Below are 13,557 nucleotides of genomic sequence, written 5' to 3'. Positions count from 1 at the left end.
AGTCTAGATCCAAGTCGACCTTAGTGGTGTCGATAAGCTCGACTGCAGGGTGGCAAAGGCCCCCACCGGTCCCCTTCTCCTTTTTCCCCTTAATTTGTTCTCTCTCTTTTTTTTGTAAATTAGTTTAATTTGGATGATTGAAGGGCCCACACCGACGGCCACCAATGCTTTATCGAGGTCGCTGACAACCAGGGAGGTGCCGACAAGCCTAATTGAGGGATGGTGGCTGCCGGCATTGCCACCCACCGCCCCCTTTCTCCGTTCCATTCCCCATTCCTCCTTTCTTTCTTTCTTTTATTTTTTTAATTTCAAAAATAATAATTATTGAAAAATATAATTTGTGGATGGCACATGTGTTTTCTAACAGAAAAAATAGATGGCCAGAGTTGAACCAAAAACAATTATGACGAAAACAAAATATTAAAGGTCCTGGACCGAAATTGTCTTTTTCTCATAGTTATTTATATCTACATAATACCTAAATAATTTCCATATTAACATATATAATTAGATAGTGAAAAATTGAAAATAAAACTGACCTCATATTAATGTATAGGGCCAAAGCCCAAGTAAAAGGAGAGATGTACGTATCATTGATTTTTCATATTTTCGTGTTCCAACAATCCATAAGGGGATAACAGATTTTCGGCAAAGCCCGGTTTTCTCTCTCTTCCTCTTCCGTCTTCTCTCTAGAGATTCCTATCCGACCTCAGCCTCTTCCTCACCGGAATCTCCATCTCCACAGCTAAGACCGCCGCGATACCACCAAAATCCTCTACATTTAGGGCCAAGCTAGGTTTATCATATATGAAGTTTCAACAAGCATGGAAAGAGATACGAAGACTCATTTACTTCGCACTAAAGCGGAGGTCAAGAGAGTTTCACAATTACGGCAAGAGACCGATGGCTCTACTACTAACATTATGGATGGCGCTCGACAACATGGAAGTGAAAATGAAGAGAGTGAAGTCATTGCGATCTCCTTTGAAGTATTAGAAATAGGAATGAGAGGCGGGGAAAAAGTATCAAAATAGATGTAGACCCTTATGAAACTCTTTTTGTAATGTTTAAGGGTAATTATCTTCGAAAACTCAAACTTTTCACATATTATCAATTCTAGTACTAACTTTTTTTCTTGATTATAAATACACCAATTATCGATTAAGTATCAATATTAGCACGACATCGATTTGTCGATTAATTCAAAGGGAAATTGCTGACGTCAGTTGTTGTCGGCGACATCAAAGGCCTCTGGCGAGGACCCACTGCCCGAATTAAAAAGAAAAAAATATTCGACAAAGGGAGGAAGAGGGGACCGATGGGGGGAGCCTTGTCGGTGGCCACACTCTCCCCCAATTGGGGTCGCCAATGATAACAGAGGTCACCGGCCACCCCAATTGGTGGGGTGGTAGCTGCCGTCGAAGTCCCACCAATCGGAATCGAAAAACCCTAACAATTCTAACATTGATACTAAATCGATACTTGGTGCTTTTAGGTTAAGAAAAAAAAGTTTGTACTAGTATTGATAAAATATTAAAAGTTCGAATTTTTTCAAGTAATTAACTCAATATTTAATTCAATATCGTCCCACATTAAGAATCATGCAAATCGCACATTAACCTTCTTTTCCATGAAAAATTGACAGTGTTAGCGATTCGGAGTGTATTGAGACGGTTTAATATCTCTAGGAAGTATTTTGAGACATTATATTAAAGAAAACAATTTAAAATCTACTTTAAATTTCTGGATGTATATTAAAATTTATCCTGACTAATGAGTCAAAGTCGATTGTGACACTTCTGGGTAATATTTTTAGTGTTTTAGACGTATTATTTTCCGCTCGAGTCTAAAGTTTTATTTAGGTTTGAAAGAATCATAATCTTGACTGTGTCACCTTGGGCCTCTACACTAAGGCAAGCCAGCCCTTGGTTCCACTGCAAGGAATTTTGCCGATTTTGTTGGAATGTAAAATATCGTGAAAAAGATAATTCAACAGAGAATATATATATATATATATATATATTATTAATGTAAAAATAAATATTTTCATCAGTAAATATAATAAATAATTGATATCGTAACTTATGGTTTGTGACAACTGAAAGAGCATAGCTCTAGTGGTAAGGAGCATCCTTAGGGGGGAGGACAGCTAGTCGGGCTGGTTTCGCTCAACGGTCAGCTCTGCTTACTTGTTGGCGAGGCTGATTAGTGTGTGGCATACCAAGTCAGCTATTTTTCTTTTTCTTTTTTTTAATTTGGTTTGAATTTTCTGAATAAGTAAATTTTGAATTTTTGAAAGATTTTAGTTTGAATTCCAAACGAATTTACCGTAGAGATTTTGGAATTTCCTAGAAAATCCTTTTCTGGAAACAACAAAAATAATTGTAGTGTTCAAAACTGCATGACGCTTTAAGGAGAGCTCAACCTAAGGGTCTCAGGTCATTCATCAAAACCTCATAACCGAATGACAAGGCCACTTTTGGCCCGAACAACGCTAGATTTGGCTTCGTCATGCCAAAATAGGCAAAGCCTCTAACATATGTAACAGGGTGGTGATGACAACTTCAGCGATAAATTTACAACTTACTTAGTCACTATAAAAAATTTCATGCTTGACGATTAATTTGTTGATAATCATGATAAAGATATGCGCGAAGCTCAACCAATAAAAGTTAAAACTTTTTCGTCTCAGATTGAGATCAAACCTCTTCTTGTTCATTTTTCCTTTTTTTTTCTTTTTAAATAGTTTAAAGACAACTAAAATATTGAGGTTGTGTTTGATTTTAGAGTTGAGTAGAATTGAGTTTTGATTTTAATTGGTTTGTAATGATTGTGTTGTTGAATTATGAGAAAAAATGTGAAAAAATAATTAATAGTTGAGAGAAAATATTGATTGTGTTGTTGAATTGTTAAAAAAGTAATGAATAGTTGAGAGAATTTAATATTAAAAATTGAAGAAAAAGGAAAATAATAATAATTGCGTTAATGAATTGAAGATAAGTGAAGTAGAGTGGAGTTGAATTAAAAAAAAAATTTAAGCCAAACGGCCCCAAAATTTCGATTATTTATTTTCCTGTTCCATCTAATTAATTAATTAATTAAGTGAAAATAACGTGAATTGGTTCATATGATTCGATACTTATGCTCTTTAAATAATATTTTAGGTTCGAGTTCTATAAATGATAAAATCCATGATCGTGAGAATTTTCTCTGTTAGTGGGCTAACCTACCTCTGACCTAAATTAGTTAAGCCCATTGTCCTTCTGCATTTCAGATAGCGCTCGAAGAAAAAGAAAATATAAATGAAATGTTATCAAAAATCAATTTTAATCTGATTTATTATTTTCCATGACAATTCTGCTTTATCCTTATTTCGTTCAGTAAGTCTAAATACTCTATATAATTTAACCCTATAGTAGGAAGGGTTGGGATAGGAAACAAATTGTCAAGACGCGATTTTTAGCACCTAATTTAAGCAGTTTTGGCCAAAGTGATAAATTTAGGTGTTAATTTTTTTTTAATGAAAGACCCATTGACCCAATAAGTATATATATATATATATATATATAATAGAAATTTTAAAATCTAAATTCTAATAAAGGGTCCATATAGTCTCAACTAGAAAATTGAATAAAAATCTCTTGATTATGAGACAACGACTGCACTATCACAAAACACCTGGCCTCTTTCTCGTGACGATTAGGTGTTAATGTTTTGTTTACTTTTTCGCAACTAATCTATCTTAGTGACATATTGCAAGGTGTGCAATCTTTTCGTAAATGAAGACATGCTATTTCCTTTTATTTAAGAATAAAATAATCTATGTTTGGAATAAAAGGGGCAAGCTCAACAGGCTGCAACTTAAGCAGAGCGAGGAGATATTTTATATATGTGATTGAAATCTCATAAGCATGGCAAGATATAACTGACAAGGATTGTGATCTCCAGTGTTGACGGCTAAGCAAATTCCATCAACATCTACAGAGAAAGAAGATCAAGGTCAAGATTTATTGAAGATTAAGCAATGATATGGATCATGCCAGCGAACTTTGACGAGATATTTAGCAGTGAAATGTACTAGTGCGTGGGCGGTTGCTATTGCATTTTAATTTGATCTAGGTTTTATTTTCATGAAAAATTTACTAGACTTATGGGAATTATGGTTTATTTGGACAGATTATTATTATTATTTATTTTTACAGTTGTAAACTAATTAAGTTAAGAAGAGCATTTTTTATAAAATGAAAAAGCAGCTCATTTTAGGGATTTTTTCTTTTTCTTTTTTTTTGTTCCATAGAAATAAATATATTTGAACATCCAAATAATCTTCTAAATCAATGAAATGAATTTACTACAAGCCATCAATTTTTTTTTATTTTCAAAATATATTGTACAAAATATTAATTAAATATATATAAATATGAAAGTCCGCACAATGCACATACAATCTTATTAGTTATAGTATATTGTACTTACGAATAGCCACTTTTAAGTGAAATTTTGCTATGATGCGAAATTTCATAAAGAAAAGGGGAAAGGGTCGTCTTTTTTTGTAGAGCATGATGTGCATTATCTCAGCATCTATTTTCTTCTAAGTTTTCTCGGAAATTTCAGAAAAGAAAATCCTGTATAAACCTCAGAATTCATCATTTAGTTACAAGAATCAAAATTTGATTGGTTATCAAAGAAGGTATAGAAGTGGCGTACGTCTCCATCGGGTAATCAATAGGTCCAGGTTTGATAGTCATTGATGATCACTCATGTTCATTTATTAGTTATTAGAATTTCTGTTTCATTGTACTAGGCCAATGAGCCTCATTATGTAACCGAAAAAAATATTGATTGCTTTCTTTGATCTCAAGTAATATGAATCGAATGGGTAGGTAACGTAGAAAATAACTAAAGTTGTTTCATATGAAGGCACCGGAAATGAAAAATCGGGCGATTCTATGTTCAATGAAAATACTTAAGAGAGGTTTCTTTGGCAAAAATAATTTATGACAGACTTCTGTTGAAGTTCACAGCTTGAACCCATCTAATTTATTGCAATTGTATCAGAATGTCTGCACATTTAGAAAAGAGCAAATACAAAGAATTCAACCATAAGGAAAAAAAAAAGTTTAATTATTGCGTCACAAAATGTTCTGAAAAAACAATTTTCATGAACATCAATTTGATTTAATATCATTATGGATTGAAAAATATAATTTGGTGTGAGTTATTGTTATATCTATTTTGTACAATCTGAGCATATTTTAATTAATTTGGTGCCTTAATTCCCTTCCCGGCTATATTTGGTCCAAGTGAGTCAGATGTCTTTTTATCTTCGCCATGGTAAGAAAATTTTCCCAAGCAATAGCTGCTCAAGTCACATTTGGTTATATATATATATTTAGGGAGTTATTTTTATGGGTGATCGGTTCCGAGTACCCTGTCTTTTTCACGATACCCGGACCCTACCCTGTAAGGGACAGGTTCCAAGATTTTGGAACCAGACCCTACCCTGTTGAATCTTGGAACCGGAACCTACCTAGAACCTGTATTGTACCACAAGTTCTGGGTACCCAGTTGGAACCTGTAAATTTTTTTCTCTGGCTAAATAAAATTGAAAATGTCACATACATAATCAGTAATAATGCCAAATAAAATATCAACAAAGATTTACATTAATCCACAACAACAAAAATAATAATATGTCTCATCAATCCATCGATAAAAATAAACATTCATAATACGATCCTACACAATAAAGTGCATATGTTCTGATTCATTAGAAGAGATAGTAACTTTACTCTTTCCTCTTTTTTTTTTAATAAATAACCGGTTCTGGGTACCCCGTGGGCAGGAATCGGAATCAGAATCGATTTTCATTGGTTCCTGATTTTAATAACCGGAATCTACCCTATTTTCAATACGAGCTACCCGGACCCTACCCTAACGGGTAGATTCCAATCGGTTCCGGGTATACCGGATACCTGTGCACCCCCTAGTTATTTTGATGATCCCCAACTTCAAAGAGAAGGCATTGTGCAAAAATATAAATTTCAAAAACTATCTTGGGCTTCGGCCAAAATAATGGCAAAACATGATTCAAGCACATGTAACATCTGTGATCCGTACTGGAAGTCTTGTGAAGGAGAAGATATTTTAAAGATGTCGAAGTATGGGTTCACCGCTAATAGCCCATCTTGCAGGTCTCCCGTCAAGGCCCGCTATGTCAAAAGCAAGAGAAACCCCATCCCCTCTTTCCTTTTTTCGCCCTCCATGTCGCCAGGGATTAACCTTGGATGTAATAGGGTTTAACATGTTTTATTTAGCTGAGCAAAGAGTTTGGAATTGTCCAACGAGAGATGTAAAGACCTTGAGTCTGTAAAATTATATCAAGTAGACATGTATATTAATGTGGGAAGATGAGAGTAAAGAATTAGCAATCCTATATTATATCGGAAACAATTCTTGTTTTGGTTTATCAAACGGGTAAACACTTTATAAAATTGAAATTTTCTTTATTCGACAAAACTCAATATTTAAAGAATTTACAAGGCAAATTGTCATTGATTCATTTAAGTTAGAAGTAGTATCATCAAAATGTACAAAGAGTACTTTGTTACTTCTATGACATAAGAGTACTCACAAGTGTTGAACACCACAATGTACAAGAATGCCTGCTAGATTTACAAGTAGCATCACCAAAATGACCAAATTTCATCATGTCTATCTACCAGACTCCCTAACTACCAGTGTCTACCAAGACAACCAACTACAATTCCACCAAAATGAGACAGTCTAACAAAATGAGCAAGTTATGACAACCATCAACCGTCTACTTCTTTCTCTTTCGTTGATCAGTATAAGCCATCATCTTTCGGGCTTGTGCCCTTATACTCGGCTTGGACTGCTCCTTTTCATGGTCGTCTCTCTGCTGGTTCTTAGGTTCCTAGTGGGATGTGGACTGCACTGGTGAACTGCTTGGCTATCATGTTTGCACATATGATGGACTGCTGAACTGCCTTCCATGTCTGCCCATGTATGACATCGTCATCCGCTCACTAGGCAACTAACAAAATAGATACTAGTATGTAAATATCCTCCAATCAGTTTTACCGTATATATACCATGCGTTTGTTTTCGGAGTTAAAGTTAAGAATTTGTGATTGTGATTTTGATTGTAGAAGAAGACAAAAATAAATTTGCCCGTTTGTGGGGTCCACAAACCTGTCTCTACCCTTGCCCCCCACCGCACCCAAGCCGTGCAAAGGCATTCTTAGTTTGACTGCAACCTCAGTGAGAGGCCCCTACCCAACGTTCTTCTAATCTTCAGACACCTCGCTGCCTCCCCCACTTTCTTCCTTCTGTGATCTACATCCCTTAAGCTTTAATTCGCGAATCTATCGGTTCTACCGCACGATCCCTATCCTGTACAAACGCGTGAAGCCGCATAGTCCCCCCTGCAGAATTCGATCGTCAGTGGAATCAGTGGACAGCCGTCGAATTTTGTCGGGCCCCTACCAATGGGTGTTACGGTATAAGAGGCATCTTCGTCCGAAGCCAATTCCATATCGAAGTGAAAGGTACTTTCTTCCACCAATTCCAAGTTACATTCTGTGATTTTCCCCAATTTTTATTCCTGGTTGAGGATAGTTCTTCGCCCATGCTGTTGGTCGAAGTAGCTGATGATTTTTGGTCGATTTCGGTTTGATTGCTTTCTGTGTACATTTGTGCGGTGGATTTTGTTGTTGCTGTTGGTCAATTTGTCAATTCCGGCTGCTTTGGATTGGAATACTGATCTGTTTTGCATTGATCTGTTTTGCTGAAACCTTCCTGGTTGCATTTGTTTCGTTCCCCTGGTCACAGGCAGCACACATGCTCGATGAAATGTCTGTGAAGGGCTTAATAGAAATAGCATTACAATATAATCGTTGCTTTTGCTTTCGTCCTGTGCTGTTCATTCAAAGTAGATGCTTCTCAGATGTCAGATGAACTTATGGGGATTCACATACTGATCAATAGCATGGCTTGATGAACGGAATGGTTTGAATGATCAGCATATATTCTTTTAGCTTTACTGTTAGTTGGCCAAGTAAATGCTTCTTTACAGCATCAGCATACGCATATGCACAAGTATGCTTCAGGTAATACTTTTTATTAGTGTTAATGGATCAACAAACATCTGGCATTCGCAAATCGATTGTATCAGTGTGTATGTCTTAGTGATTGTGCTGAATTTATTCGATATGTGCTGAATTTAGGTTGCGAAAATACTTGGTTCTGTACGTCGAATTTGGATATATTCTCTATTGTTTGAACTGAAGATGTTGCCTTGCCTGCATATTTATATGTCTGTTTTTGTTCCATTTTCCACAAGTGCACACAAACATTGTTGTTTGTCATATTTTATTGTACGTGGCTTTATAAGTTGTTGTTATAGTTGTTTCAAAGACATGGCCCCCAAGGGTGAAGGCATACTTGAGTGGATTGAAGCGCTGGAGAACGCTTTCATTACCATCTTGCTCGAGAAGTTCACAAGGACGCATATAACATATTGGAAAGCCAGGGACTGAGAACAAATGAATAAGAAGCTGGAAGAGCAATTTTCGGGCACCATTCTCGACGCCAACAAGTTGCGGCAGAAATTATGAAAACTGAGGATCCAATACACACAGTTCACTGAGCTGATTGCGCACACTGGAGTCGGCTGGGATGAGACAACCAATACCGTAAAGGCGAATGCTGATGTCTGGGACAAGTTTATTAAGGTATAGTAACGCTAACCTTTACTTCTGACACTTTTTCAGTTTGTAATTTTCCACATAAAGTAGTTCATACTTTTATATTTGTTGCGTTTTTTTTAAACATGCAGAAGAACAGCAGCTTCAATACTTTTCAGAACAAAGGTTGCAAGCATTACACATCATTAAAAGAGTTGTTCAGGTCTAAGACAACAACAGGTGCATTACGAATTTCATCCACCGACCCACCAAAGAGCCCAGAAACATATGCACGCATGGAATAGGAGTTCCTAGCAGCAGCGTCAAGCCGTGGGAAAGAACCGATCAATCTTGAAGAGGGATCCGGCGATAGTGATGACCCCGTTCATGAGGTTACCGAACCAGTTGTTACTGGGTCCCGTCGTCGTGTGCGCAAAAGGAGTTCGACCATCGGCTCGCGGTTGCAGGAGTGCCTGGAGATGTTGAAGTGCAATCTCAACAATAGGGATAAGGATAAAAATTGTACCCCTCCTGAAACGAAGAAAAGCAAATCCGTGACGAGCCCCGACAAACCAGCGAAGGGCAGCATCGAGAAGGCGATGGATGTGCTCAATAAAATGCGTCCATTCATGTCCATAAAAGAGTATCTCGTGGCTAGTGATTGACTTTCAAGGGAGGAGCACACACGGCGTATGTTCATGTGCCTTCTCAATGATACAAAGTTGCCATGGGTTTGTAGCCTGCTTGACCCTTGAACGGCCACGGTCCATCGTCTACTGCGATATATCTTTATAACTAAGAGTTTATTTGTTATGTCATTTACCAAACCTTTGTTTTATATTTGTTGCGTGTGCTATTACTTTGCTTGAACTATGTGTTTGTTTTATGTGACTCTTTTGACATGCAATTATGATGTTTGTGCATTGCACTTGCATTTGTTTTACATTTGAATCCTTCTTCCTTTGACCATATCATTTCAATTCTATGCTTTTGGTAATCTGCTATCTTGTTTGTCGATATAGTTTGCTAAGCTAAAGGGAACACACAATGTCAAGACACGGGAATTCACGACGAAATGATAACCAATCAAGAGATGCCCAACTTATGGGGATTTATCTGGCGCTGGAGATTGCAGCGGCCGAAGAAAATGTCCCGCAACATTCCTTGTCGAACCTCACGTCTACAAGGCAGATATTACATAGAGGAAGTTCTTGACAATGACACAAGGTGTTACGAGAATTTCAAGATGAACCCTCACGTATTTCATAACCTGTGCGATACGCTAAGAGCAAACTGTGGAATCAGAAATAGCAGGAATGGTATGACCGTCGAGGAGATGGTCGGCATGTTCTTAATGGTAGTTGCACATAGTACTCGCTTGGCCGTGGTTGCCGAACGATTTCAGCATTCTAAGGAGACGGTGTCACGAGTCATCAAGGTAATAGCTCATGGAATTCATTCGTTGTCACCAACGTATATAAGACGGAGGAACGTTGATGTGCAGCCGGAAATTCAGAGTTGCCGAAAATGGTACCCATTCTTTCAGGTATATGTCGTACATGTGAGAAATTAAAACACCACTAATTTTTTTTGCTTTGTAATGTAATTCGTATTCTTTTCATTATTATTGTAGAATTGCATTGGAACAATCGATAGGACCCATGTGTCTGCTTGTGTTCCATCATCGGTGAGAGGCGCGTATCGCGATCGGAATAACGAGATTACGCAAAATGTACTCGCCGCTTGTTCGTATGACATGATGTTCATTTATGTCGTCACTGGATGGGAGGGTTCTGCTCATGACACTCGAATTCTCTCCAATGCCGCTACATTGGAATTATTTCCTGCACCATATGGCGGTAAGTTCTTCATGCTCATATCGTATGTTCCCTTGTTAATCGCGTATGTATTTTCATAAATACATTTCACTACTGTTATATCTTAGATCTACATTTGTGCTTGCAGAACAATATTATGTAGTTGATGCGGGATTCCCTAATATTCCCGGTTATCTGGCTCCTTACAAAGGCCAAAGGTATCACCGCAGTGATTATAATGACGACACCCCACCAACGACGGAGAAAGAGTTATTCAATCAGCGTCACGCATCCGTTCGTAATGTTATCGAACGGTATTTTGGGGTGCTGAAGAACAGATTTGCAATACTGCGGACAATATCAAATTACGGCCCGATTCGCCAAGGACAAATTACTCTTGCATGCTTCGTGTTGCACAATTTCATTCGGCTTAATAATTATCACGATAGATTATTCGAAGAGTATGGAAATGCATGGGAATATTACGATGAATTCCGAAATCCTCCACATCTAACTGGGGATCGGGTTGATGTAGACATGAGAAGCAGGGAAATGGATGCATTACGTAATCGTATTGCAAATGCAATACGGAATGCGGAAATAAGAGGAAATCGGTAATATTGAAATGAATGGAAGGTATAGATAATTAATTATAATGGGATTGTATGTTTAATAATATATGGGGCCCACCAGTTTGACTTTTGAAATATGTGTTTTGTTGTGTAGTGTTTTGAGTTAAAGTTAAAGTTAAAATCTTAAATCACGACTCTGAAAACAAACGGGCTGATAGTGTTTAGGTTATACTTACATAAATATAAGTCATTCCATTTTCTTCATGTAGGACACCGAACCCTTTGTTAGTTTGGGCCATTTCTCTATGAATAAGAGAATCCATTTTGGACACCCCATGTGGATTTGGCTGAACTGGTTGATTCTTTTGAATTTGCATATATAATGACACTGTGTATACTGACATATTTGCGTGAAAAAGGGAGATTATCAAGAAAAAAGGAAAAGCACCAACCTAAAGTTTTGGTCTGCCTCAATAAACAGAGGATTGTACCTTGGACGCCTACATGACCTTTCCCTGCTCTGTGCTAGTCTTGCCTCCATATCCAGTAGACTGACCATATTCTGTTAAAGCTTAGTTGCCCCTGGTCTAGTCTGTCTGCTAAACCATGCTATGATCTATGATAACTTGACTACTCATGTTCTGGTCCACTTGACTCGCATTATTAGTATGGTCTCCTTCTCCAGCCTATTCATGTATCAATTATAAAGTATTTACTTTACTTATTTAAGACTCTAAGTTAGTTAAAAACATAAGGAATTTTTTTTTAAAAAAAAACCTTACTGCAAGAGTTGCTTGAGGAGGTTGCTTGTCCTTATCTTTGCATGACTTCTTGGTGTGACCATATTGGTGACAAATGCTGCAACTCATCTCCATTCCTTTCTTAGAAAGTCTTTGACCAGCTGGGTGTTGTTCACTTGCATCATTCTTTCTATTTTTCTTTGGCCTCCTTGGTAGTTTCTTCACTTTGGGAGGGAACACAGGATTTCTTCTTGGTTTGCACCATAAATTCTGACCATTCAAAGGCCTCAATGTGTGTGCATAGGCTTGAAGGTACCTTTCCTCCTTGAGTATCTCGTTGACATATTATTCAGGGGTTTCCCTTATTCCGTTGATACAACTAATAGCATGGGGGCATGGAATTCGTGTGAGGTTCCACTTCCTACATGTGCAAGTCTTGGCCTTTTAAGTCAACTACAAATCTGTTTCCAAAGTGGCCAACCTCGAAAATTGACTCTCTACCATAAGTGGGATCATATAACCTAGAGCTAAGCTTATTCTCTTCAAGCACCTTTCTTATTCTAGGGCATATTTCATCAGTTGAGGCCATGCACTTATCCATCTTCTCTACTATCCTCGACATCATTGTAATTCTAATATCTTCCAACAAATCTATAATAAGCTTAGACTTAGCAAGCATGATGAGTTATTAAAACACTCACAGATGTTGTTGTCAATGACATCACACTTGGGCCCATTCACTGATAAATGTATGACAGAACTTCATCACTGATTAGCTGCCTTCGAGTCTAAACCTCTCATCTTAGCCACTGTATTCTCATACCCTATGACAGTGGTGCTCTTGATAGCTCTCCACAAGGTTGACTTCATTGCAAGACCTTTATGCCTTTTCTTCCAATTAGTATACAAGTGTCTAGCACAATTTCTGTGCTTTATATTAGGTAAGAGAAATCTTATTGCATTATCTAGGCCTACAGTATCATAATGACTTCACAATTAGTAACAAACAAACCTCATAACTAGGAAAACATTTAGAAGAAGGTCAAAGTAAAGATATTACCTTTTATTGATCATAGATGAAAGTCTACCCAAGTCCATCAATGATACTCAAGTCTTCCCTCAAATGCTATATAAACCATCGCCAAGACTCCTCGTTTTCTCCTTCAATGACTACCCATGCAATTGGAAACATCTGACTGTTCTCATCTCTGCCAATAGAACTTAAAACTTGCCCCCTCCCAAATTCATTTTTCATAAAACAACCATCTACACTAATCACTGGTCTACACCCATCAAGAAACCCCCTTTTCAAGGAATCAAAGCATACATACATTTTCTTGAATCTAACAAGCTTATCAGCTATCCCTCTCTCAAGCATAAGATCAAATATGTTGTTCTTGTACATTATATTCAACTCATCCACATAAGAGGGCAACAAGTGATAGTGATCCTTTATACTCCCTAGAAGCAGTTCTCTCGCACGTGCCCTAACCCTATAACAAGTGCCATTTGAAACCATAATCTCAAACTTATTATTGATTTTCTTCATCAAATTCATAACTTTCAAATTCATATTCAGTCAAAACTTTTATAAGAAATGTTCCTCTATCCAATCATATGTTCATTGATTGTCCTTTGGATCTCTACTATATGAGTGCACGTCAGTCAATATTTTGACTTGAAAAGCCCCATTCTTCTGTGTCCAGGCAGCATATATCAT

The 13,557-nt window shown here is 37.2% G+C and overlaps 1 protein-coding gene across 1 annotated transcript; it reads left to right on the top strand.

The window, feature by feature from the left end:
* Positions 1-9,783: 9,783 nt before the first annotated feature.
* On the top strand, positions 9,784-11,143 carry LOC116212124 (protein ALP1-like). Its single transcript, XM_031546701.1, has 3 exons — positions 9,784-10,254; positions 10,342-10,567; positions 10,674-11,143. The coding sequence occupies exons 1-3, from the start codon at positions 9,784-9,786 to the stop codon at positions 11,141-11,143; spliced, it is 1,167 nt and encodes a 388-aa protein (XP_031402561.1).
* Positions 11,144-13,557: the final 2,414 nt, after the last annotated feature.

Source organism: Punica granatum, chromosome 6, assembly GCF_007655135.1.
Source record: "Punica granatum isolate Tunisia-2019 chromosome 6, ASM765513v2, whole genome shotgun sequence".
NCBI lineage: Eukaryota > Viridiplantae > Streptophyta > Magnoliopsida > Myrtales > Lythraceae > Punica > Punica granatum.
This window is presented reverse-complemented; position numbering and strand designations above follow the sequence as displayed.

Coding starts and splice junctions, on each gene's coding strand:
- LOC116212124 (XM_031546701.1), top strand. CDS start 9,784: ATGATAACCAATCAAGAGATGCCCAACTTATGGGGATTTATCTGGCGC. Junction 10,255..10,341: donor AATGGTACCCATTCTTTCAG/GTATATGTCGTA, acceptor TTATTATTGTAG/AATTGCATTGGAACAATCGA. Junction 10,568..10,673: donor ATTTCCTGCACCATATGGCG/GTAAGTTCTTCA, acceptor TTGTGCTTGCAG/AACAATATTATGTAGTTGAT.